Source organism: Drosophila hydei, unplaced genomic scaffold, assembly GCF_003285905.1.
Source record: "Drosophila hydei strain 15085-1641.00,03,60 unplaced genomic scaffold, DhydRS2 tig00008134-arrow-pilon, whole genome shotgun sequence".
NCBI lineage: Eukaryota > Metazoa > Arthropoda > Insecta > Diptera > Drosophilidae > Drosophila > Drosophila hydei.
In genome coordinates, this window is record NW_022045843.1 from 1,805,054 (window position 1) to 1,826,092 (window position 21,039).

Consider the following 21,039-nt stretch of genomic DNA (forward strand, 5'->3'; position numbering starts at 1 on the left):
GTATTAACTGGTGAGCGTGTACGCACGTCTATGTGTGCATTTGCAATCCGAATGCAAATGGGAGAGTGCTTGTATGACCGTGAATAAGTGTAACTTTTTGTTATTGTTAGTTTCGACTATATACATATGTCTCTATGCACTTGAGCTTACCACTTGCTGCATAATGGTTATATATATATATACTATAAGGTTTCAACACACTTATTGGAAATACTTTATTTCGATTGGAATTCTAACCAATTATACTAACGTAAATGAACTCTACAATGTGTTCTCCATGTTATTTTCCTCCTTCCACTTGTTCTCTCAAATTTGCGACTTTAAGTGTATGCGTGTCTGCGAAACAATTCACCCTCTCTCTTCTCTTCTCGTTTTTTTGATATTCGATATAACAATCGATTCTTGCTAATTGCCGCCCATTTCAGCAGAATTCGTTAATTCAATGTTTCACTTTTGATATATTTTTGTTGATTTTTGTTTTTTTTTAATTATCTCATCAGATTTTTACAACTTAAGTTATGCTTAAAAGTTAGGTGTATAATCAATAGTATTCACAAGGAATTGTACAAGGTTTGTTTTGTATAAAAATACATGAAATTTTTGTGTAAAATTAAAAGTTATGTTTGTTTTCATAAAATTGCTTACTAGCTAAAACAGACGTTGATATCAACTTAATTAGCACGAACAAACTTTACTTTTCCCCACAATCGTTTTCAGTTAAAAAGGGTAGAGGTTAAGGTTTATTTTTAACATGCTTAGAGAACGACCGCAACAATTTACAGGGTATACGGGTGGGCGGGCGTATGTGAGTGTGTTTAAATTGCTTATCAACTACAAACGCTGCCATTATAATTATTGTAAAACTAACAGTAAACGCTACCAAGATGTTGTAGTAAGCTTATTAATGTATATTTAATTATGATTATTATTATTATTATTATTAGGAGCAATACTACGCCTAGAATTTAAATGACTTTTTGTACAAAGTGAAAAATAGCTTTGTCTGCGGATTTGTTTTTGTGGTTTTTTTATCCAATTCAGTTTCTGTCGATTTCTCTTCTCAGCCAAGCCATCGTCTGCAACTGTTATCACAGTTTAGTTTATAAAAACACTTGCATACAGTGAAGCTTGCTTGTGGTGCAGCGAGTTCACATATAGGCTGCATTTGGCCAGCTGGCGATGACAACTGGCGCTGTAACTGCAACTGGAGGTTAGCTTTCCATTGGTCGCACTTGTTGCAGTGTAGTCTCTGCATTGCCGGCAGTGGCAGCGGCAACTGCTGCTGCGGCGCTGTTGCAATGTTGCTGCGATGGCGCGTTTGTTGTTGTTGCTGCAGCTGCGGGTGTTGCTGTTGCTGTTGTGTCGACATTCAAAATGTTGCTACTGCTGCTGATGTTGGCATTATTGACGGCTGCAGTAACTGTGACAGCAGCAGAAACTGTTGCCGTTGCGGCTTGAGCTGTGGCTGCAACTGTTGCCGCCGCTTGTGCCTGCCCTGCAGCAGCAGTTGTTATCGCGCTGCTATTGCTGGGCTGCAACACCTTATAACGCGTATAGATGCGATAAGGCGTCTTCGTCGTATCCTTTTGCTGCAGCGACTTCGTTTTGCTGGTGGCACCCCAGCCGCTGGCATTGATTTGTTCCGGCGTCTTGCCCAGCAGCCAGTCGCTGCAATGCTGCTGCAGTTGCTCGCTGACATGTTGCTGCAGCCATCTATTGACATAGCTCTGAAAACGCGTGTACTTGGCCTGTGTGACGCGGCAATGACTCTATGAAGATGAAAAACAGTATAATTTAATGCTGGACTACATCAATTTATATTATTAAGTGGTCCTACCTTCTTGGCACGACGCACTGCATCGTATTTGAGTAAATTGAGATTCTTGCTGGTCACGAAGCAGCGGCCATTACTCGTATTTGTGCTGATCTCGTCGCGATCATTGAATGCGTATTGCTCCGCCAGACCCACCTGTGAGGCGCCCAAGCGTTCAGGTGCACGCTGTTTGCTCCAACTGTTGTTATTGTTGTTGTTATTATTATTGTTATTGTTGTTGGCATTGGGCGTCGCTTCATTGGGTGCAGCTTTCGATTCGACTCCGCTGCAACTGCGCTTTTGTTCAAAGAGCTGACGCACTTGCTCCTCGTGCAGCTGCGAGCGACGCTTGTTCCGCAGCAGAAAGCGTGCTTTGCGTGAACCACGAACCAGCTGCAAGAGTGACGAGAAGAGAAAAGAAGAAGAACGCATTAAGTATATTTGTGTTTTAGCTAGCAAAGTAAACAAATTGTAAAATGCAATCGAACATGCTTTCTCACATAAACAAATGACGAAAGACGTAAAAGAACTTAACCTAGGGTTTACGGGTTTTTTTGTACGTGTATGTATGTGTGTATGTTTCAAAGAGAGTTTGTGTATATGTATGCATGTGTGTGTAACTAAATATATAAAGTTTTACGAGACGACTTACAAGTTTAGCTAGAGTAAGAAAAACAAAAGAGAGACACAAATTGTGAAGAGTACCAGGCCAAGACTGGACACACACACACACACACGCACTCACAAATAAACACTACACTATACACATTCGATTAGTATACGGTCACACACGCATACGCAAACAGTATTCACACACACACAAACAGACAAAAATGAAAACATTTACATACACCGAAAACACAGAGTAGATAAAAATAAGTCACATTTAAAGCGTGTCTGGCAAACCATTTTTCATACAAATAGCTAAATTAATTTTAAATGAATTTTATGCATAATAATGCGTTGTAAGGCATAAAACTTACCTTGCGTAAAACTTAAAAGCGTATACAACTATATACACACTCTATTATATGTACATAATGTATGTATGTATGCGACACACCAGCTGCACTAAGCCCAAAAACGAAAACCCAATAACAAAAACAAAAAATAACTATAACCAAAATAAACGAGAGAAACCCCCATTGGAAAAGATCCTCAAAGTCATTAAATGCTCAGTTATAATATATAGATATATTTTTCAATTGGCTTTTACAATTGATATTTTTGTTTTTTGTTTTGTAATTGTGTAGAATTATAAAAAAGGTTAAATATATATACATACAGATACATATATATATAAAGATGTATATATATATAACACGACTATGGCCTGCCTGCTATAGGAGCAGCCGCCATTTTAAAGTAATCTCTCTCACTCACTCTGTCGTCCCTTTACAAAAATTTGCTACGCTGAACACTTAAACTAAACGATATTAATACATACATACAAACATTATTTACATTTGCTTTGAGACTTTTATTTATACGTTTTCATTGCTCTAGTATCTGGCTTGGAACCAACAGTATTCGATAACATATCGATGTGGCAATCGATCGCCTTTTGCCACACACAAACACACAAAAATACAAGCACACTTTGCACCCATCACTATAATTTCTCTCTCTCTTTTTCCTTCTTTTTACATTGTTATTTTTTGTATTTTGTTATTCTTGCTTGAGTTTTAAGAGAAACGTAACGCAAAACATTAACGAAATTAGAAATAAATTGCAATAAATGCGTGCCTATGAATATTATTTGGAAACTACTATTTAACATATTCATATATGCATATAACTTTTGTGTTCATTTTGGTTATGTACTAAATTTACATATGTTTATGTTTAAATGATTTTCAACTTTTTACATTCAAATTTTCTATTGTGAATAAATGGATGGATGAATGGGTGGGTGTGTGTGTATGTATGTGTGGTGCTGGTAGTGGTGTTGGTGGGTGGCTGGATGAAAACTGTTTCGATGTTGTTGTTGTTGTTGTTATTGCGGTTTTTGGTTGGTTAATCTCAAAAAACAAATTCATTTATTACTATTTCATTTTGCAATACGACTTTTTCTTCTTCTTATTCAATGAAATTATCAAAACTATTTTGTTATTTCAAGCCTTGGAATTGACCTGGTACAAAAAATAAAGTGGAAAAAATGAGAGAAAAAATGCAGAAAAAAGCATTAATTAGTGAACATTTTTCTTTTTTTCTTTGTTTTTTTTTTTTTTTTGGTTATTATTTTTTGTTTTTAATTGTTTTTAGTTTGGTTCGCATACGGATATGTGGGCGATTGGTAGGCGGCATGTTGAAATGAGAGACGAAACGGAAAGAAAAGAGAACGATAAAAAGAAAGTTGTTGAAAATGTGAGAGAAAACGCAATTGGTCTGCAAAACTAAAGGCTTATCACAGAAAATCGAAACAAAAGAAACGTAATTATAACTGGCATCGGATATGAGAACTGTTAAGGCAAGTGGATGAAGTAAGAGAGAAAACATAAATGTATATACAAACGCAATACAATAGAGCAATACAATATGCATGTATATGTACATATGCATGTATAAAAAAGAATAATTTCAATAACTGTCTGGTTCGGAACTAGTCGATATATTTTGTTTACTTGCTGAAGACCGATGGTCTCGTTCGTACATTGTTGGAGTAAATGACTTTTATATTTAAATCAAATCAAATTAGTAACCTAACGGTAACTAGGTTCCACATGGGAATCTACTCAAGAAAATATATCTTCAAATTATTATAAAGAAATCCCAAAGCTCTTTATTTAAAGTTTATAAATGCGGACAATTGATTTTAAACGCACAAAATTACATTGAATATAGTTGCCATAAGCAAAAGTATATACATAAAGTTTATATATATATCTGCAGTAGAAAAGGAAAGTTTAGGCTGTACAGCTATAGTTTACACACTGTACCCTGTTATACAAATACCCAGAACCCAGTTTTATTTAAATCTATTAAATTTGAAAGTTCAAGTCGTAATTAAGGTGAATTCGTAAACTTAACAACAACAAAACAAACAAATGAACACAACAGAGAATACACAAACAACATGTTTTTAACCACTCGTCAAGCACACACAAAGCTGCTGCTGCTGCTGTAGCTGATGTAGCTTTACGCACTGTAAGCGTATCATCGCTTATATCTTTTTCATTTTGTTGCTTCACTCACCTCGGCAATCTCATCTGCCTCCTCCGTTTTGATGCCGGACGTTTCCACCAGATTGTCATTGCCTGCAGCTTGATTGCTGCTGTTATTGTTGTTGTTGCTGCTGATGTTGTTATTGTTGTTGCCGCTGCCGGCGCCTAAGGCGGGATTTGATAAACGTTCCACATATTTGCTAAACTTTTGCGCCTTTAGGGCGGCTGGCTTTTCCACCTCCTCCGGCTCCGAGTCGAGCAGCTCAATGGTCACACGACAATCGATTTTGTACTGTAATTTTCAAATGAAATATCGTTAGATCGCTCACAATTTGTATATAAATTATTTGGGTAGTTAATTAGACATACAATATACACTTTGAAGCAGTTCTCCTCGTTAAGTATGCTCTCCGCTTTACGCTGATAGCTCATCTCTCGCTCGTAGCTCTTGTGTGCATCGCGACAGTAGCCACCAGTGCTGTTGCGTCGTTGCTCGCTGGCATAGAGCTCAACACAATCCAATGCGGCGCGCTCCGTGACGCAGTATTGCAGCTGACGGACAGCATTAGAAACAACCTGGCGGGAAATACAAAAGAATGAATTAGATTTGACATTTCTCGCAAATATTCTTTTACCGTAGCTTACCTTATCGAGCGTAAAGGATATGTAGGCATAGATGCCAAACATTTCACGCATGGTGTCTTCGAAGGTATTTGAGTCCATGTTGCCATCGAGCACATTCTTCAGCATATCAAGAAACGTGGGATAATAGTCCTCCACTTGTACATCCGGCTTGGGTTTTAAACGTAATGCTGTCGCCGTGCTTTCGCGCCGATTCACACGACAGCGTTCTTCCTCAATGGCCAGCAGGCGCGCACGCTCGTACATGACATGCAGTCGATCACAGAGAATGGCATGCAGTCGCAGGAACAGGTACCAATTGTTGTTGGCAAAGAACAGCGAATAGGATTCATCCTGTAATCAAAAGCGATTGATTGGCATAAGTATAAGTTAAAAGAGAGATCAATTTCAGAGATTTAAACTAACCTCTCGCTGGCCCTGCGCATGTGCTGGCAGCAACGAGGGATTCGCACACTCGCCCTGCTCCAGCTTAACACTGACATCGACACCCGCTGCAGCTGTTGTTGCAGCTGCATCTTCGCTCCGCCTGGGACTGGCTGCCACTGCACTGTTATTGTTGTTGTTATTTGTTGTCTTTGCTGCCATTTCCTCGTCTCTTCCTATTACAGCTCTTTGTGGCGCATCTGTTTCAGACTTTTCCTTAACATCGCCAACTGCTGCAGCCGCCGCAGCTGCTGATGAAGTTGACGGCGTTGCATCATCTGCTGTTGTTGTTGCTGCCAACGTTTTGCTTGACGACTCTGACTCTGACTCCTTTTTAATGGCAGTCACAGCTGTTACTGTCGCTGCTGTTGCTGATCCACTGGCTCCACCGGGAACGCTGCTGCTGCTACTACTCACATTGCTGCGTGCTGGTGAGGCGCTCTCCCCGCCTCCGCCCGTTCCTCCGGCTTTGGGAGCAACACGACTCAGCGGTGAGTCGACTTCCATTTTAGTGTCATCTACCAAAAATGGAAATGCTATATAGATATTCGCGTGCAACAACAACGACAACAATATGGTTTTTTGTGTGTGTGGTTTTTTTGTGGTGATCGTGGTTCGTTGGTGGTGTTGTTTTATAAACGATTGGTGGTTCGCCCAGTTTTTTTTTTGGTGGTTAGTCAAAATTAGGCAATTCAAGTTACAGTTGGTTAAATTACAAATTATTTTTTAAATAAATTTGTAAAAATGTATTGCAAATTTCGTGTTTCAAAAAGAAGAAAAAAAGAAAAAGAAAACGAAAAAAAAAACACATTCTCTAAGTTAAAAATACTTTAAATTAAGTAATTGATTGGGAATAAGATTAATTTTTTGAATTTTAATGTTGTTAATAAATACTTATGATAAATATGATTTTAAATGCTGTTCAGTTAGTTAGCAATTAAAAAAAATTTTTAGTAGCAATAAAAATAATCATACATTAATGTTTAAATATAAAAGTCTAATGTGCTAATTGTGATCACTGCATGAAAACTTTTAAGATGATGCCAAATTTGGAATGTTTTAATTTATACTAATATTATATTGGAATTTCCATTTGGTTAATCTGTATTAATATTTAATATTGAAATTTGTTGTCTTGATGATTTATACAATTTGAAAATAATTATTTGATAAACATTTGACTATTTGTATAATCAGCAGCCAAGCTGGCCTTGACAATAATCATGAATGGTTTTGCTTAAAAATTTTTAATGAATATATGAAAAAGTTAGATAATCGCAGAATCTATCATGCAGTTCTCTATACAAAACAAAGACTAAGTTGCAAAACTAATAAGTAGCAATTATTAACTAAAAATATAATTAAATGAATGTATGCTTTGTGTTGGAGGCTAAAGATTTCTAAGATTTCCCTTGCTTTTCTGCTTACCGTCATCGCGTTCATCGTCGCTCAGCGGTTGTCTTGGCGCAAAGAATAGGTCAGGCACAAATTGTCGTATGATCTGTTTGATTTTCTGTTTCTCCTGCTTCTGGATGCCCGTCTGACGTTTGACATGATGTATCAGCAGATTGGCCGCATCGTCCAGTATGGTCTTGTCCTTGTAAGGCAGCACCAGATGCGGCCCCGCCGCTTCCATGGCATCATCCTCCGCATCATGACGCTCATCGTATAGCGTCTCAATCTCGTTGAAGAGACTCTTCGAGCGCAATGCCTTCATATCATTTGGCTTGAAATTGATTGCCTGATGATCCAGAGATTTCAAATAATATTTCTCGTTCTGTTCCCGCCATTGCTTATTGAAGTTCTGCAATAATTAAAGGCATGTCATTATTTTATATATATTTTAAATTGATTTCTTAATCACGTGTCAAACCTTTTGTGCATCCCGCCACTCCTCTTCCTTGACCTTCAGTCGCTTCAGGACAATAGGCACAGCCACTGAGGGATTCTTTTTCATGCCTTGGATTATTTCGCCAGACTTATCGCCATAAATGCGATGTATGGCCCGTTGGTGGATGGTTTGTGACGTGCCACCGAGATGATCATCTAAATGATATTTGGCCAACTCTTCAGGTGACATGCGAGACATTTTCTTTTGTACATTCTCCAGGACACGAATGGTGGTACTGTTCACCTCAATCACCAGATCCAGTTCGAAACGCTCGTCCTCCGTTCTGTGAATATTCCTTTTGTTTAGAGCGTTTGTTGATTGGTTAATTCATAAAATATAAACGAAAGCCAAAGAACAGAAACAGAAACAGTAACAGAAACAGTGACAAATAACAGAAAAAGAAAGACAGAACGAAGGAATAGAGGTAGGTAGGATGGATACAGCTATGTACATCGAGTCTTATTGAGTAGCAACTACTCACCTGTAGATTGTCTCCTCAAACTGGGTTTTGCGTGAGGTGACAAATGTCGAATCCTCACTGGCCCATGTTGGAAACGAAACCCACTTATCATTGAGCACTTCACGACACAAGGCGGTGCGACCACTGCACTTCTTCGGCACTGTGGATTGAGGTAGGGCGCAATACGAAGCGCCCAATCGCTTACACAGGGACAAGTCCACATCCTGGACATAATCGGTGCTTTGATGACTGCTCGCCCGATCATGCGAACTGCTGTTGCTGCCCTGTCGCTGGGTAGCAGCTAATGGCAGACCATCGATGAGTCCGCCTGCGCCCGCTGCACCACCCACCTGGCCGGACGTGGGCGGGCCGAGAAAGTCTGTAAATCCACGCAACAGATCCGGAAATTTCATGAGGAACGGCGAGACAAGGCCCAGCAGTTCCGTCTTCGAGACAATCTCCTGATTGAACAGCGTCAGACAGCGCAGGAAATTGTCGTACACCTGCGGGCTGCGTAGCGCCTTACGCACCTTATCAAAGAAGGCCACATCTGCGATGGTACACTTACGTGATGCCTCCGAAAAGCTGACATCACGACAATAAGGTTTTGGACGTTTCGCCGGCGGTGGTCCATTGCCACCGGTAGTGCCAAAGCCACTGGAAACGGAGGCCGCAAGCTCGTCCACAGCTTGTCGCCGGCTACTGCTGCTGCTTGAATTGTGCGCATTATGGTGCGGATGTGGATGTGCAGGCAGCTGTTGCGTGGGCGTCACATAGCTGGCAATGTTTGGCGAGTTGCGATCGAGCGAATTGTCATTTAGATGTGGCAGATGTTGAATGTTGGATATGCCGCCATAGCTGGGCGATTTCTTCTGCGACATGTTCGAATGCTGGGCCACATACTTTTGCGCATGATGATTGTTACGCTGATCCAGCACAGCTCCAACACCAACAGCACTGCCTCTCAGGCCACTGGGCGGTGTGTTAGAGAGTATATGAGGTGGTGCCAGGCCCGGATGCCGTTGCTGCTGCTGCTGTTGTTGCTGCTGTTGCTGTTGCTGCTGCAGCTGCTGTTGTCCCAGTCCATGATAGTCCTTCTCAAAAATGCTGCCGCTAATAATATGATTCTGTGGCACGGCACAGGACTTGATACTGACGCTAGTATTTACAGCCGACAGGTTGCCAATGGCTGCAGCATGAGCATGTGCGCTGCTGCTGTCGATCTGCGAGAGCGTCGCACCGCTACTCAAATGCATGGGGGAGCCACTGTTGGGCACAGCCGATGGCGAAGCCGTGGACATGCTGATGTGTGCACCACCGCTCAATGTGGCCGTTGTTGTGGTGCGCTGCTGTTGCTGCTTGTTGTGATGATCGTTGTGCAACGCCGATTTGGACATATATTGTGCAGCGGCGGCAGCGGCAGCGGACGACTGATGATTTGTAGCATCCGGCAAAAATTGTCCAAATTCACGCAACAGATCCTCATCCTGGCCAAAGAGTTTAGCCACCTGCGTATAAACCTCCTGCTCAGTAAGCATTTTGCCTTGATTCAAACCGCTGCCGCTGCTGCCCTCCTTCATCACCTTCTGCTCCTTTTGGTAGGCATGAAGTATTTCCAGGAATTTCTTATACTTGGCCGGCTGGCTTTGGAATCGGTTCTAAACAATGGAGAGTTAATATTATTATATAGAATCATTCTTATAAATGTGTCGATGCTTACCTTAATCTTATTCACATAAGTTATGGCGTGATTAAACTCCACTGGCTGATTCTGCTGGCCCGTCGTCTCGCCGAGCAAAATGGACTGATGTGCCTGCTGGATGTGATGCAAGTTATGCTGTGCAGCGGGTCCTGCGTGTGGACTTAGCTCACTCAATGAATTGGGAGTCGGTGGGCCAACTGCAATGCTGGAGCCAGCCGTCGAAGAAACGGTGGCAGCCACCTGACCAGGACCAGTTGGCGTTATCGTTGCACGTTGCTCTGCTCGATCCCGTGAATAATTCTGTGGCACATACGGCGATACACCGACGCCCACATTAACACCAACTCCGCTTGGTGGTACTACTGAGCTGCTGGTCACATGTACATGGCCACCCGGTGATTGAGCCGCAGCTGCAGCTGGCTGCAAGGCGTGTATCGTGGTCTGGGTGAGTGAGGCGCCACCGTGGGTCATTAAATTGACGGCGCCAGCCGTCTGTATCTGCGCCACAGCCGCAGCAGCTGCTGCAGCTGCACCACCACCTGCACCAGGACCACCTGGACCCTGGGTTTGCGTTATCGGCTTTAGTGTTGTGTGCGCATTCACGTTGCTAGCCAATGGACTGTTGCCCGCTGCGGCAATCATATGAACTGTGCCCGTGCTGCTGGGTGCTCCAGATGGTGATGGCATCGAAACAACCGGAACAGAGCAGCCAAGCGCATCGGAATGGATTTCAATTTTATAACCGGGCGGCAAGAACATATTGAAGCCGTAGATGAGTTCAGTGTGGCCCTTGAAGAGCGTTGAGACACGCTCAATGACACCCGGTGTATCGATGCAATGCGACTTGAACTCCTTCATGATGTCCAGGAAATTGTTGTAGATCTGCGGCTGATCGGCATATTGGTATTTAACCTGATCCAGATAGCTTAACGCATCCTCGACCTTAAGTCGCGGTGCAGCGCTGGCTCCGCCACCAACGGCTGCTGCCTGTCCTTGCGGTGGCGTGCTATTGCCAGCACCTACAGATACAGCTCCTGCTCCAACTGCAACACCTGGTCCATTGGGCGGCGTTGACAATTGTGCAGATGGTTGCGTCTGCTGTGCTGTAGTTGTCAAGCTGCTGGTGGCATTTGTCTGGGTACCGCTTATGGTGCGCTGGCGTATGCTGCCTGTTTGACAGCTGCTCGACACTGTCTGAGAACCGCCACCAACTGTTCCGCCAGCTGCTGCGGCAACTGCAGCACCACCGCCCGTTACATGAATTTGCACCGCGTTCCCATCCGCCGTACTGGCCTTCATAGTACCGCCAGCTTGGATGGAGGCAACGCTATAAGCTGGAGTAAAGAAATTTGCATAAGCAGGTGGCCTCACATCAAGATATTTGATGATACTTACATGTAGTATACTGCAAGGTTTGCGTGCCTGCACTGCCTGTGGAGACGACAACGCCTCCACCTGGACCACCAACGCCAGTAACGTTTGTTTGGGTGCTGGCGCTATCGACAATGCTGCTCGTTGTTTTAAGATTCGTTGCCGTTGGCGTTGTGGACGGCAGATAGGCAATGGTCTGTGCACCGCCATGCTGCGGCGTCAATATGCGATGATGTATGGAACCAATGCCGCTGTGTGCATTTGGCACTACAGTGCCAATGGTAACTCCACCGGCTGTATTAACACCAACGCTAGTGGTACCACTGTTGGCACCACCACCGCCACCGCCCGGTCCTGGGCCGGAACGTGTGCCAAATTGGACTTCATCGATGCGCGTGCGTTTCATCATGCTTGATAGGAATTTTGAGTACTGATGGATATACTGTTGCTACTACTGTCGCTTGTGGCTTTCTTTTATGTACTTTTGCTACTCCAAATTGTTTCGAGTAGCAGTAGGGGGCTGGTTTTTGCCGCCTAGGTGGGTAGTATGTTGGATTGTACTTTTTACGAGCGTATGTAGTAGGCTACAAACGGTCGTGGTCGTAACTGATAACTGTAATTGGAGTGCAGCGCTTGCTCTGATCGTGTATCCAACATATGTTGTTCTGTTTGGTGATGTTGTTGTTGTTGTCTATGCATTTGGATATAGACGCGTGCCAGTCCGCTTTAGCGGCAGGCCACAAAAATACTCAAACTTTTGCCGACTTCTAATTGCTTTACGCTAAGATTTCGGCGCTGTCTCCACTAGCGCTGCCACGTCGCAGTCGCAATTGCGTCCGGCAATCGGCAATCACTGAAAACAAAAAGGAAATTCAAGAAATTAAATAACCATGAAATTAGTTGTACAATGCACACAAATACACACGCACACACTTGTATATATTCGACGATGACATACTTTTTAAATGGCATAAAAAACACGACTCTAAGAAACAGCAACGATCACTCATATATTTCGAGTAAGTTGAGAATCAGCTGATTAATCAAGCACACATCGATAATGTAAGCACAGAGTATCGATTTTCGATAAGTATTCATTATCAATTATTCTCTTTCTTGTATTTTAAGTGTATTTTAGAGTTAACAAATAAATAGAAAATCTGCTTTTTTAATTTAAGCTTTCTTATAAAATTAAAAATTATTCGACATTAAATTCTTCACTATATCCACACCCACACACATTCACTAAACTATGTATGCTCACGTATGAGTAGTAGAAAATTATTTCTTTGTACGTCCGCAGCCAATAACAACTACAATAAAAGCAACAGAAGCAGCAGCAACCAAGCAAACTGAGGGCTGAGAGCAGAGCGCACATCAGATCAGAGAGTCATCCGTTGGGTACGTTCTTGTATTTGTGTTTGACTGTATACGTGTGTGTAAGTAAGCACAACCGGAATTGGGCGCGCGCGCTTTGTTGTTTTTAACGGGTACAGTAAAAACTGGCAAGGGAGGGCAGCAGCCAAGAGACCGCGGAGAGCTTTATATGACCCATGTACAACGATGACGACGTCAACATGCATAAAAAAATCCACATAGCCAGTGTGTGACGTGAGAGCGAGAGAGAGAAGGGGTCTCTCAAAGGGGGTGCACAGGGTGTTTGCCTGTATCTACACAATTTACAAGAGGCAGGCAGCGCAGCAGCCGCCACACAAAAGAATGAGTACATAGAGTGGTAGTGGTGGTGGTGAGGCGGCTGTTACTCTCTTTGCTTTTCGTCTTTCATTCTATTCTGCTGCATCAACATGCAAGAGAGCGAGAGAGTAAGCGCATACGGCAAGAGACGAAGAGAAAGAGGGCCGAATATTTGTTTTGTGGCGCAGTTTGGATATTTTTCAAAGACTTTTTCAACGTTGGCTCAACGACAGCAACAGCAACAACTATAAACAAGTATTTGGCGGGCTCTCAGTAGTGGCAACGACTATAACTACAACAGCCAAGAACAAGAAGCAAGCCATTTGCGTGCTCCCCAGTGTGAACGTTTTCGTGTCGTTAAAAGTGTAAATATAACTTGAATTTAGAAGCGAATGTCTGTGGCTGTATATATGTGTGTGTGGTTGTGCGTATGTATGTATGTATATATACGTATATGCATGCTAGCGGGAGGTAGTGGAATAAAAATACCATGGGATGACTCTATGGCCACCTCCTCTGTGAATCTGTTTAGCGAAATAATTGTTGAGTCCAATGAGCAAACGTTTAAAATATGTGCATTTGTAAACAACAAATTACAGTAATTTGCATTTGAAAACTGTACCGGGGCCCCCACATAGCACACATCACACTTTTTGGTTATCAAGAGAGCGCGTGTGTGTGTGTGTGTCTGTTTGCCGTGGTATGTAGCACTTCCCGCAGAAAATAATCCTTCAAGTATTATGGCCAAATGCGAAAACAAGTTGAAAGCGTTTGTCGCGGCACACGACACGACACAGCTCTCCCAGTCTTTTTCCTCTCTTGCCTTCTCTGTGAATAACTGTGTGTGGCCTTTTGTTGTTATTGCTCTGGTGTGCTGCTGTCTGTATTTTGGAGCACCGCTACGACCGCCATACTAGCTATGGTACGCAGACATATATATACATATGTGCTTATATATGAATACATTTGTCGCTCTCGCGGTGAGCACCGTTGCAGAGCTCATTCGAGCAAAATTGGGGCGTTCGTTGTAGTTGTTCATGTTCATATGCGCGTGCATGTGTGTGTGTGTTGTGAAGGGGAGACATGTGGGCAAATTTTCCCTCCATTTTTTCTTTTTATTTTTATTCATCACAGCTATATAGCTGTATTACGTGCACACGTCTATTATCTTATCTGTTTTGTTATGTATACACAGCAGGGAATAACGCAAATGTAGGCGAGTATGCAAAAATATTTAGTTTCGACGGCAACTTCTTATTATTTTGCACAGTATATTTTCATTATTCGTATATTAATAGTTTTTTGTTTTTCTGCTTTTGCACACACACTCTAGGTACCACACTCTTTATGCTATTAATAAATTTTGCAAATACATAAAACATATGGATGTGTAGATAATTATGTACATATAGCTGTATGTATGTATATATATTTTATAGACAATGTATTGAGTAAAAAAATATTATACAAAACAAGAACAACAATCTAGAAGGTAGACTGACTAGTAGATTCAAGCCGAATAGTTGTGAGCGAAGATGCTCTCATTAAAACACACTCATGCATATTTATAAAAAAGACAGAGAGGCCGAGAGACTTTGACGATTGCTCTTGGAGCCGCTCGCCAAGCCAGCTGCCAGTGAGTTATTCTGTGTTGGGAGTCCATTTATATATAAATATATATATACGCGCACGCACACAGATTCTAAAATGCGCGTATATATATGCACAAAATATACATACAGACGTACATGAGAATGGCGCATCAAAGCAAAAGTTGAGATAAGCGCACGAACTGAGAACAGGCGGACGAACGAACGAATGAACGAACGAAAATAAAACGACACTACGTTGAAAAAATACAGTCAGTTCACAAGCAAGCCAAAAGCAATGTTAAAAACTTGTATATGTGTGTGTGTATGCGCGTGTTTGTGGCTGTGCGCGAGTAATGAATGTGTGTGTGTTGAGTGCGAGCAGCCCGTCGACGACTTTTTGTCTGTGCGCTTTATATGTATGTGTATGCATGTCTTTTGTGCATGTCGCTTGCGTGTGTGTGTGTGTTTGTGTGCCGTCGTCGTATATAAACCAATTGAAATTGACCTAACCTAAAAATATTGTATTTTTCACAAGTTTTAGCTGTGAACAAGTACGCAGATGGTATAAATTATCATATAACTAAACGACTTTGATGTATTTAAGCACAAATTAGGTCTGTTTTCTTATATATTCCTCACCCCGCGAAAGGAAACTTACATCAGAAACGTTGTACATATGTATGTATTAAAAATGTATGTATGCACATATACATAAATAAGTGTATTTACTATAAACCGTTGGCTTGTTATTCAAAACTTTCACGTTTTACGCAGTATTTTGCACTAACATTTGTTTCACACTGTACAACTTTTCACCTTTTTTCTTCAGTACATGGGCATTGTATTGTATGTATGTATTATAGCAGTTTTCCACAATCAATTGAGTAAGCCTCAGTTTTTGAACAATGCTACGCGGTAAGCGGATGTAGTTTTAATACTTTTACACTATTAATGTTAAATTCACTTTTTAATAATTTTCCTCCCAGTGAATTTCTACAGATATTCACAAAAATTTGGCGAGGAAACGTTTTCGTACGTCTTAACGCCGCCGCAAACATTTTCGATTAAACGACGGCCAGTGTGAGCAAAGAAACAAAAGAGCGCGAAATGCGGAGAGAGCAAACCAACCAACCAGCTAGCGAACGAAGAGACGGAGAGAGCGCAAGAAACAAAAACGGGTGGATGAGATGAAGAGTAAATGCGCGCGCAGTGTTGCTTTGGAATTCTTCATTTTCATTTTAGTAGCTGTTGTTGCTTTTGCTACAGTGGCGACGGACTACTAGGCAGCATGTCAAACAGGGAGGCAACGCAGCAGAGTAACATCGAGCCTCTTCGAGCATAAAAAAAATAAAATGGGGAAAATGCTGCTTTGAGTACAAAAGTAAATACGTGCTATGTATATAATATGTCGCATATATAATCTACACTCAGCACACATGTATTCGACGGTATGTAGCGAGTCTTGTTGCTGTGCGTTTAAATTGCAATCTGTGTGGCAGAAAACATTTCGTGGAAACGGCCGAGCAGATGGATGTGTGCGGAATAAAGCACACCGTATTCACGCCGAGAGCCCATACGCAGCTCATTGTCTATGACATACTTCGATGAACAGAATTATTCGACGTCGGAGTAGAGAGGAAGCATATTTTCAACAGAATATAGACAGTCAATATCGAAAGTTTAATCATAATTTTTCATTGAAACTCAACGTTTTCGATGAGCAATCTAAAACAAAAGTGCAAAAATGGCCCGTAAACTTGAATACGTAAAGCTTACGTAAGTGTAAAACGCACAACAGTTACATACGGTGTGACAGAGTCAGCATGACAGTCTAATGGACGGCAACAGGGTGATTTTGTCGATTATCATGGCGCGCATATAGCATAGTGACACCCTGTAGTGAGAGCGACATACAGAGAGCAGACTTGCTGAGAGATGAGAACACCCACACTGAGAAAGCGATAAAGATAGAGGCCACACTCACGAGTTTGGAGCAACAGCGATATTGCAGTACATAATGAAATCGACAAAACTGAAAATCAGAAACCAAACAGACGAGTAGCTGGCTACAACACTGCCACGGTTACACTTTGCGGCTGCGACGGCAGCGGCGACAACGATGGCGACGCGGCATACACCTTGCCTCACTTCTTTACCATCCACTTGGCTCACGCATACAAACACACACATTCATGCAGTTATGTACATACGTGTATATTCTTTGCAAGTGGTGGTGAAATTGTAGTTTTTGCTGCTGTCAAAACGGAAACGAGAAGAAACACAAATACAGAGACACCGCAGCGGGCATAGAAAGCAACCAGACAATTCGAGCACAAGGTAAAAAAAAGGAGAAAAAGTGGATGCAAGTTGCGGTGATGCCAACGCTGTCTCACCATGGCAATGGTGTACAAATGTATGCACATCACACAAACATACATACATTCAATGGCCAGCAGGGAGAGCAATGGTCTTTCCGCTCTCTTCCTATCTCTTTCTCTCTGAAATGGTCAAACACATGTTGGAATTTGATCGGCCGCGAGAAAAAGAGCAACTCAATAACTTAGCGGCGGCGAAGCGTCAATAAAAATCTGTATACTTGCGAATTGTGCGCTCATCGTCGTCATGGTGTTGCTGGTGGTGGTGGAAATGGAAACCTTGCAATTATCGATTTCTTTTTCATGTGCTCCCTTCTGCTGCATTGCGCAGCGGGGGCGACGAGAGAGCAACTTATAAGTAGAGAGCACTCGACTGAATGAGAGAGTCAGCGCCACTGTCACCTGCTAGCTACACAACAAATGCAATTGCAACTGCAACTGCAACAGCACCAGCAACTGCAACTGCGTTAGTCAATGCAAATCGAGTGAACGAATTTTTAGACACACATATGACGTACTGCCAAAGTTCAAAGTTCACGAGCAGGCGCCTTATGCAGCAGCAGTTGCATGGGACAAGTAACGCCAACAAGAGCACTACCTTAGCGTGCACCTACAAGAAAGACAAGTGCAAAAGGGACAACCACACATGTGTGCGTGCATTTGAATTTTTGTATATATATATATATATATATAAGTATATATGTGTGTGGGAGCGTGCTGCAATCTTAGTAAATGCTGTCCAGTGCACACACGCACATACACACACATGGATACAAAGTTTGTTTGCCTTTTTCCAGGTACTTCCGCTGCTTGTTTACGTATGTATGTATTCTCAGCTGGTTTAATTTATAAACTAATTGGTGTACAAATAATTTCAGATGCCGTCCGATGTTATTTGCTGTTGCGCAACAATAACAATTCAAAAAAAAAAAAAACATGCATCGAATATATACACACTCACACATGTGTATTTGAATATGAGCAGAATAACAGCACAAGAATTGTCAACATAATGCAAATTGCACTTGGCAATTTGTGAAGAACAGTAATAACAACTAATTTTATGCCGTGTTGCAAAATTTACAATCGTTTTTTCTTAATTTATATGTAAATGCTACAGGAATTATTCGTGGTATCAGATAATAGTTTAAAATTACGTGCAAAATCAGCAAAAAGGCACAAAAACCAAAATCATATTGCACAAATCAAGAAAAATGGTCATAAAAAAACAAAGCAAGTTTTAACGAAAGCTTTTAGAGATAAACACGTAAAACTGAATGACAGAGGTTTCAATTTAAAGAACAAACTTATTTTTCTGTAAAACTCAATGAAAATGATTTGAAGATCGACTAAAAACTTTCCATTCATTAAACACTTGCCGATTGTACATGATTGTTTATAAATGTGTATAATATTAAGCCCTAGCAATTCTTTGTTGTATAGGTTATATATATTGACATATATTTGCCGAATTTGAATAGTTAAAGATGCATAAAAGCTAAGGGCTAAACAGAGTCTAAGAATTTAAAGAAGACACAAAATTATACTCTTTGTATAATATCCAAATAAGACTTTTTTGTACCTCTTTACAACTGAAAAACTTTACTTTTCTTTATTGACAATGAATAGAACATATATTTGATATAATATATAGCTACAAAACTTAAACACTGTGCAACTGAAGTAACTTAAATTGATTGCAAATATCAAGAATTTTGCACTTAATGTTCGGGGTTAACGATTTGTTCATTGTTCAGAAAGAAAAAGGCATTTCTTAAAGAAAAAAAGCTTGAGCTAGTCTCTATTTACATAAAAGGTGACACAAAACAAATACAACGTAATAAATTTCACTAGACTAGGACGAAAAGACGAATTTTGCATACACTTTCAAATTTATAAAGTCGAAATCGGCAGACTTGAAAAGCCAAAACATATTTAATTTAGTTTATATTCTGAATACTGCTTAATAATTATTTGATAATTTAACAATTGGTGCAAAATTTATGACCAACTGCACACAACCGGACAATAGAGTATTTCGAACGAAGTGCGATCGTTTGTAACTATAACTTGTTTTTCAAGTTCCACGTCTTTTCGGTAAATGAGCAGAAGAGTAAAAGAGAAGGCGACAAAAAGCCAAAAGCCAAGAGCTTCAGCAAACCCCAAACTAAAAACCAGACTTGGTAAAAAATACAAATTTAGGTCTTATCACGAAATTGCAAAAAAGCAAAGGAGCAGGAGAGGAAACAAATGGAATATGCTAGAAATGCAAATAGAATTGCAAAAACTGTGATAAATATAAATATAAATAAAAACAAAATCTAGAAAGCTATATATATATAAAGGCTATTGCTTGCCGGCAAATTATAAAAATATAATATTCAAAAATATAAAAGTATTTTAAAATTCTTATTTGCTAAGTTTTCCATTTAAAAACAAAGTTTTTGTTCTAGCCAAGCTCAACTTTACTAAAACACACAGTGAGATCGACAGCGGCATTGAGAGAGCAATAGAGCTGCTGACAACATTGTATTTTGTTGTTCTTTTATTTCGTCAAAAATGAGAGAAAGAAAGAGAGCGCCCGCTCTCTCAAACAACGCACACACACTTAAACGTTTTCATTTATTGGTGTGCGATTGCAACCGTGTGTTTGTATAAGCGATATGCGTCATTGTTGTTGCTCTGCTCGATACCTTTACAGCAATATTTATTGTGGCATTTTATGTATAAATATATAATATATATATACATTTTTTATCAAATATTTCTATAGACAAAATGCCTACGTTCACATTTTTCAAAAAGGCGTACGCAATCGCAACTAGATGCAGTAGAATTGCGGAAATTGCACATATACGTTGACAAAGGCACAGGCGACGGCAACCACCTTTTTAGCTTTGCTGTGCGCGATTAATTAATTAATAATTAATGAATAACACTTGTAGAGAATTTCATTTAGCCGTAAGACGCCTGTTTTACCAAGTGCTATCGCCGAGCGTAATCAATTGAGCTATTGAGGTTATGTACAAATTACTGGCTCACACACACACACGCACTTAGCATAACACTCTCTCACTTATATACGCACGCATGTGTATTTGTATGCATACGTATATAGCAATAATGGGCGCGCATTTTTTCTATATAAAGCGACATCATCATATTATTAACACTGCTTAAATTAGATATTTGATTGCACACATACCTGGTTTATGTTGGCTCAAAACATGCCACAAGGTAAAAATCTGTCAATTTGTATTTTTCCCTCTCTCTCAGCTGCAGCAACTGGTCACGTTCACAGATTGTACGCGAGATTTTTGCCAAGATTTTTAATGGAATTTTTTTTCTTCTTTTTGTTATCTTAACCACAGCAAGGGAGAAAATAAGCGCGTGAGGCTCTGCTTCTTACATTTGCAACAAACACGCACGCACGCACACACACATATGTACACAATGCATGCACTGGGAATCGATTTTATGTTGCTGCTGCCGCCGTTGCTACTGCTAATGTGCTCCCGTTGCTGACGAAGCTTCAACGCCTACGAACTTTTTGTATGCCCTGCACGTAAAATGCGCCTCCACAAAACTACGCTTCGTTATAAACTTCACATATGTATGTCATATACACATGTACACACACACACACACTCGCACACAGACACACACTCACGCAAAGCTGCGTGGCTGTGTTTGTATTGGTTTTTGTGGTGTCACAAAATTTAAATTTGGCTCATTTACTTTATTGTGCAGGCTTCCTCTCAATATGTGTTGCGCACTGGAATGTGTTGCACTAATTTATCTTGTTGACTTTGTATTAAATTTAATTAGTCGCACTACTGAGATGCTACCAGCAAGTTGCAGACGCGCGATGAACACAATCGATATGAGCATTTGACACTGCACCATAAATA

The 21,039-nt window shown here is 40.9% G+C and overlaps 1 protein-coding gene and 1 long non-coding RNA gene across 8 annotated transcripts; one reads left to right on the plus strand and one right to left on the minus strand.

Moving 5' to 3' along the window:
- Positions 1–517: 517 nt before the first annotated feature.
- On the minus strand, positions 518–21,030 carry LOC111605389 (paired amphipathic helix protein Sin3a). 6 transcript variants are annotated; one of them, XM_023323884.2, is made up of 12 exons: positions 20,867–21,030; positions 11,491–12,319; positions 10,114–11,429; positions 8,415–10,051; positions 7,916–8,228; positions 7,471–7,846; positions 6,025–6,578; positions 5,623–5,952; positions 5,347–5,553; positions 5,009–5,269; positions 1,838–2,206; positions 518–1,769 (listed from the first exon to the last, which is right to left on the minus strand). In XM_023323884.2, the coding sequence occupies exons 2-12, from the start codon at positions 11,873–11,875 to the stop codon at positions 1,212–1,214; spliced, it is 6,306 nt and encodes a 2,101-aa protein (XP_023179652.2). In that variant the 5' UTR covers positions 11,876–12,319; positions 20,867–21,030; the 3' UTR covers positions 518–1,211. The 6 variants fall into 6 exon arrangements, with proteins under 6 accessions (XP_023179652.2, XP_023179654.2, XP_023179650.2 ...); XM_023323886.2 differs by having other exon boundaries at positions 6,025–6,560; positions 20,334–21,030; XM_023323882.2 differs by having other exon boundaries at positions 20,334–21,030.
- Positions 15,571–18,314, plus strand: LOC115483470. 2 transcript variants are annotated; one of them, XR_003944360.1, is made up of 2 exons: positions 15,571–17,950; positions 18,007–18,314. It is a non-coding gene; the product is annotated as an uncharacterized LOC115483470 (long non-coding RNA). The 2 variants fall into 2 exon arrangements; XR_003944359.1 differs by having other exon boundaries at positions 15,571–17,946.
- Positions 21,031–21,039: the final 9 nt, after the last annotated feature.